Genomic DNA, 6,479 nt, shown 5'->3' with positions numbered 1-6,479 from the left:
CAGCTCCATTTAAACCCATGTAAATATTAATAATAAAAATTGCAAACTAACTTTAAATCAGAATCAGAAATACTTTATTGATCTTTGAGGGGATGTTGTGAATTACAAGAAGGAAATAATAAGTATGTAAATAGAATAAAATTAAAATAAAATACAGAGAAAATAAAGTGTGTGTGTTATACTACAATGGTTAACACTTGTATGTAAAATATTAACAATACAAATATGTTCAGTGGCTGAGTCTGCAAAATGTATAAAAATATACCAATAAGTGCTACATTTCACTATATAAACTAGTTTGTTACATCAATAGAATAAAAATAAGAATAGAAATAAAAAATATGTACAGTTATTTGTATTATATGTCAATTTAATATGTACATGCAAGTTGTATTGTGGAGAATAAATTAATATACTGAACTATATTGCACAGAAAGTTCAATTGTGTGCTTGCCTGTGGACAAAGTTTACATTTTTGCATGTTCAGCTGACTAAAAGACTCAATTAGCGATTTACTGGAATTAATCAAGTGAAATTTTATCACTGGGATATTGTCTTATATTATTGATATTTTCTCTTGAGTTAAAATGAGCACAGCCTTCAGCATCTACAGCAGTAAAATGCATCTATGCACTAATGCAGCAGTAATATTATTAATCAAGGAATATCGCATATCATAGTAAAACACTGACAAGGAACTTTTTACTAAAGAGTGAGTAGCTTAGTTTTATTTTTGCTGATAACACTTACCTCTATGTAAGGTTTGAATGCATGCCTCTTACTTGCAGTGGAGTATTTCCACAGTGTTGCATCAGTGCTTTTACTTAAGTTAAGGATCTGAATATATCTTCCACCACTGCTGGGCAGGCAATCGCTGAGGCACAGCTGATAGCGCTCCAGAAACCTCATGGCTCTGGTTTTGTTGTTTGTCTGGCCCATTGTGCTCTGTGGTAGGTGATAAACATGCTGAATGCAAGTTAAGGGGCAACAGCTGGGTTGGCATGTGGAAAAGGCCCAGAGGCAACTTTTAACAATGATGTACCTGAGTTGCTATTCTTTTTGTTTTTACCATCCCTGGCTCAGGTAGCAAATATGGTAGCAATAAGTGGATGGGCAGGGTGACTGTGGATAGATGGATGGTTTGGTTGACAGCTGGTTTGAAAGAAGCATAAAATAAGCCATCTACGTCAAACTGGAATGACTACCATTGAACAGAGGAGCTGGCCTGTGACACCAATTACCACCCAACTACAATGCAATCTTGGGATCCCTTCCCAGACAATTCAACACTCATTCACACCTGGACCCATCTAACCCTAGTGACACACACAATGGCCAGGTGGGTCAGCAACTCACATGTGACCTCGACGACTCTACACAGAGTTTAAAGCCTGCAACTCCACACCAGCCTGTTAGACCTGAAGAAGCTTCTTGGATGAGAGGCAAAGCTTCTTCAAAAAACACTCGAGCAAGTCCAGTTGCCTACGATATTAGCACTTAGGATGGATAGATGATTCATAGCTCTGCATTTGAAAGACAGGAGAAATGGAAGCAGTGACAGTGGTTGCCTTTTAAGGCAGACTTAAGTGATCAAACTGGTTAGTAATTTATGCCAGTTAGTTTTAACAGCATCCAACTAAATATACTTAAATACACTGTACATAAATGTATTAGACATTAATTCTGCTGATAATGTTCCTGTGTCAGCCTTATGTCTCCAGACTTATCGTTGTAAACATAGGCCATTAAAGTATTCTTTTCTGACATGTAGCTGGCAATAACATCCCAATATATGGCAAAAATTCCAATGACTAGCGCTTTCTTTTAACTGGAGAATAAACCCACATTTGTACAGTGCCATCTGTTATGAGTTTGTTGCATACTTGTCTGACAAAATAATGCTTCAGACATTAAAAGACAACAAATAAATTCAGTGCTAATATGCCCTAGTAGCAGCAGATGTCCATGCAGCACACTTCCTCTCTGAATCTATTAGTTTTTGGTGAGCAGCAAACTGTGACAGCCGTTCCTCCGAAGTTGTAACTACAGGCTTTGTGTCAAACAATATATGATGGGACCTCTTACCTTAAATCATGCTGGCTCTAGAGATGGCAATGTCAGTATCACCCAGTCGGCCCACAACTTTGGTCCAGACTGAAATATCTGAACAACTGGATGGATTTAGATGAAACTGTACAGACTTATATGATCCCCACAGGATGAATCATAGTGACTGGCGATCCCCTGCTGACAATCCAGCACAAATAATAATGATGTTGTACCTAGTGCCATCATCAGGTCAAACTACTTTGATTTATGACCAAATAACTGTAAAACTAAAGACGATTAAAGACACAGAGTCAAGACTTGGTTATGTATTTTTTTAATTCAGCTGATGCAATTCTCTGAATGAGCTATCAGGGAGGATCACACAAGACAGATGTCCAGCATGTCATTTCATATTTCCAAAAAAATGATAATTTGTACAAAACAAGTAAAGTAACAATGATCAGTCTCAGCCAGCTAAGGCAATCATATGGAATGATGATATGACAATCTAGATATATAAAAAACAAAACAAAACAATGAATATTAAACACCAGGCCAGAATTGCAAACCCGTGGCTGAAATGCTTAAACGTTTATCCAGTTCATGTGGTTGAGATTAGGACTGAAGAAATACTTTACCCACAAAATAACTTGTGTCACAACAACAATTTTATGGGAAATTTCTAAATTTTTGATTCTCCTTTTACTATGGAGGCATGCAGATTTTTGTCTACAAATTCAATAAATACAAAATGATCATTTTGTGGGTGAAGTATTCATTTAAGTCCATTTCTTTCCTGTTAAATAGCAGTGGCCCGCTATAGCCCTGTGAAACACTCCCAGGCCCTCAGATTCTCCACAGCTGAGAGTTTGGTATAAACAAGAAAATTAAGATTTGGTGTTTTCCAGCTGCAGAGCTGCTGTTTTGTCTGAGCCGCTACGCTACGCTCTTCGCACAAACTCTCACTTGAATGAATCCTCTCCTCCCTGCAGACCGCACACAGCACCGCTCATCACTCCCTGCTGACCGACTCTGGGACATAAACACCAAATCCTGATTCAGCTGAGAAGGTATAAGGCTTGCTTCTTTTCCCTGGACCCAAGCACTTCTCAGATTGAGTGAAGCAGAAAGTCAGGTCGACAGCAATTACTCAATGTTAACTGGCTGGTAATAGGCACTTTTTTTTCCTCCAACAGAAGCTCTGCAGGGTCTGGGTACTACTCTTGCGCTTTACAGCCGAACTTATGCATGATCTTTACAGTACAGCGAAAGAAATACAGTATTGTTGTAAGAGAGAATAGGTGGATATGAAAGCTCGGGCTGCTTCAGTCTTTGGTTTGCGTGAGATTGATAGAAAGAGAGAGAATATCTTTAAACACTCGACATTTCTATTGCTAAAAAAGTAATAAGTCTAATGTAGCAGAAAGAAATCTCATGACAATGCGGTAAACTCTCAAACACTGTCAGCACAAAGTGTATTAAAGCAGCGGCAATGTTTTTGTCATAAACGAGGGAAAATAGTTGCCTTATAATCAGACTGAATCACCATTTTGTTTCACCTCATTTTTCAGTCTGCCATTATCTTTATGAAGCTAATTTTTGTTCTGAAGCCTAATAAAGCTATACGACTGAAACACTTTTTGACAACAGTGTGCAGGAGTTTGAAAGGATAAGGCTGGCGTTCTTGTCATTTTCTTATCGTCAATAAATCGAATGAAAAGAGCAAAACCAACAATGCTCTAGTCCGTCCCTTCCTAAAACAGCTGGGCACTGTTATACTGAGCCAACGTTTCTCAAACAGGAGTAAATACTCCATTCGTTGTGGACTATTTTCAGTTGTGGATTAATACACAGTTGTTGTCAATGTTGGTTTTGATGTCTTCATAGATTTACCCCTAAACACTCTACAAAGTCTTGCTTTAATGCTAAACTACAGAACTGACCAACATACTGTGGCAACAGCAGCATCAGTGCCCATGTGTATATTATCAATGCATCATACCTGAGACGTAAAAAACCCAAAAACATACAATTACATGAAACTGTAAAAAACAATAAACAAGGTTTTGTATTCTAACAAACTGAGGAAATTTGGTCTTGCTGTTGACATCAAGTACACACAACATAATATGACTGTCCCCCTCTACTGTTTTGGGTCTTTAAAATAAAATTTGACCAGCACCTTGAGAAAAGTGACACATCTGAGGTCACTTACAGTACTAAACTTACAGTGAGAAGGTTTACTGGCCTGGTCACATATGGCCAATGGGACCACAGTAGCTGTGTCCCCATGCAGAACACATTGTTAGAGGAATATTTCACCCACAAAATGATCATTTGTATGTCAATTATTCAACCAGTGTTACAGTGAATACTTAAAGGAAACTTTATTTTTCTCACATCTCCATGGTCAATGGATAATCCAAAATCAGACTAAATTCTTGATGAATTAGAGTAAAAAGGGGGCCGTGTTTAACAACAGCACAACTATATCAAAAGGTCAGGTTAAGTATCTCCCACACAAGCAATGCAGTGTAATCTAAGTCTCATTTATCCAATCGTATGCTGAGTACGTCCCATACAGACAGACCTTTCCGATGAGGAACTGTACTACAACTGAAACTTGCTCTCTTTAAAGCCAGACTCCACTGAAATAAAAGTATTTTTTTGAAATCCAAGGGTGCGTTCTGAATTGCATATTTTTTCTTTTTACATTTAATAGGTACTGCAGCTGCCCTTAAAAAGTACGTACTGTTGCAAGCAGTTTGAACACAATCAGGACATATTACCTCCTCATAATATTACGCCCTGAACTTTGATCCTCTTACTCATATACCATGGAGACAAAAACTAAACGCCGTTCACCAAGCTCGCCAGAGAGAGTTCTGATGCTGTTATTCTGCAAAAAGCAATAACTGCACACGCTGTAGAGTCTAAAATATTCACCATAATAAAATGACATAGGTTATATATTTCTCTGTCATTGTTATTTCATACATATGCAATTAATATTCCTATTATTACTAACTGACTGATCATCAGTCAGCTTAATGCGCTGTCATCCATCATTGCGATTCTTGACAGTTGATGTGACATCTCTGTGCAGAGGACTGTGGGTCAGAATAGCCAGAAAAGCATGCTGGCTTGCATACTGTGAAATCGGACTGGATGTCGAAGAAAAACCTGGAATTTTTGGCAGACTGCATTTGACATATTATGTATCGGGACATACTAAATCTTTCTCTGGCATACTATATAGTATGGTGGTATGGGGATTGGAATGCTCAGCAAGTCTACTAGTACGCTCACAACTTTCCACATATTTTCTCTTTAGCCTTACTATTTAAAACACTTTCACATACATGGCCCATAAACAGTCTCACACACATGCTTACCCAAGTGCTTTGAATAGTAAGTTTTTAGCAAAAATGCATGTGTTTGGGAAATACTGAGCATATTACTGGATTGATGAAACCTGGTTTATAATGCATGTGAGAGTCTGTAAATAGATGTTTTGATATAGTTGTACTATTGTTAAACACGGCCCCCTTTCACTTCAATTCATCAAGAATGTTCTCTTTTTTTGGATTCTTCCTCTGTGAAGGGATGCGAGAAAACCAAAGTCTGCATCACAAATTAGACATAACACAGGATAAGCAACTGATATACAAATGATCATTTTGTGGGTGAATTATTCCTTTAAGAGGTCAGTAAGGACAGTCTGGCTTTTATATACACAATGAGCAGGCTATTACAGAAGCCCAAAATACATAACAAAAATCAAACAGAGAAAAAAAAACATTGTATATAAAAGGATTAAAAAAAACATACATTTTTAAATTATTCAATACAAGATAAACGTCTCTGTAAACAAAATTGACTTCTCCGTGGAAAAAAAAAAGCCTTGTGTCCTCTCAAATTCATGAATACGGAGTCACTCAACTCGAGAGATCAACGAGAGATCCCCCAAAACAAGAGGAAAAGGAAGTGACATCTTCAGAAACTGGAAGAGATGCTCCTGTTGTCCTCTGGGCGTCCATGATTTGAACAGAGGTTTGTGTCCTGGATCTGTGAGTGTTCTGGGACGGCACCGCTTTCTCGCACCTCTAGCTGAAACACACAGGCCCCACAGTGAAGCCAAACTGGTGTGTGAAGTTTCCACCTCCCATTACTGCTATGTCTCTCAGAGGAAGCAGATGGAGGTCCTCAAACTCAAACACAGATTCCCGGGCTCCAGAAACGGTCTCCTCTCCAGGCTGACACAGGAAACAAAATACATATATTCATATATATTTAACAGTCAGGAATCATTATGTTTTCATGTGACAATACTTTAGCATAACTTGTTAGGTTTTGTCTCAACAAAAGAACAGCAGCAGGATAACCTGTACTTCCCTAAGTCTCCCAAGGGCACTATGAAAAGGGACATT

At 38.1% G+C, this 6,479-nt stretch overlaps 1 protein-coding gene across 2 annotated transcripts in view; it reads right to left on the bottom strand.

The window, feature by feature from the left end:
• Nucleotides 1–2,367: 2,367 nt before the first annotated feature.
• The window catches only part of LOC117270147 (uncharacterized), a 150,973-nt gene continuing 146,861 nt past the window's right edge, over nt 2,368–6,479 (bottom strand). For both annotated transcript variants that reach the window (XM_033647638.2, XM_078162193.1), the window contains one exon: nt 2,368–6,305. In XM_033647638.2, coding sequence (XP_033503529.2) covers nt 6,156–6,305 — 150 coding nt within the window. In that variant the 3' untranslated portion in view covers nt 2,368–6,155. The remainder of the gene's footprint in view (nt 6,306–6,479) is intronic.

Source organism: Epinephelus lanceolatus, chromosome 19, assembly GCF_041903045.1.
Source record: "Epinephelus lanceolatus isolate andai-2023 chromosome 19, ASM4190304v1, whole genome shotgun sequence".
Lineage (NCBI taxonomy): Eukaryota > Metazoa > Chordata > Actinopteri > Perciformes > Serranidae > Epinephelus > Epinephelus lanceolatus.
This window is presented reverse-complemented; position numbering and strand designations above follow the sequence as displayed.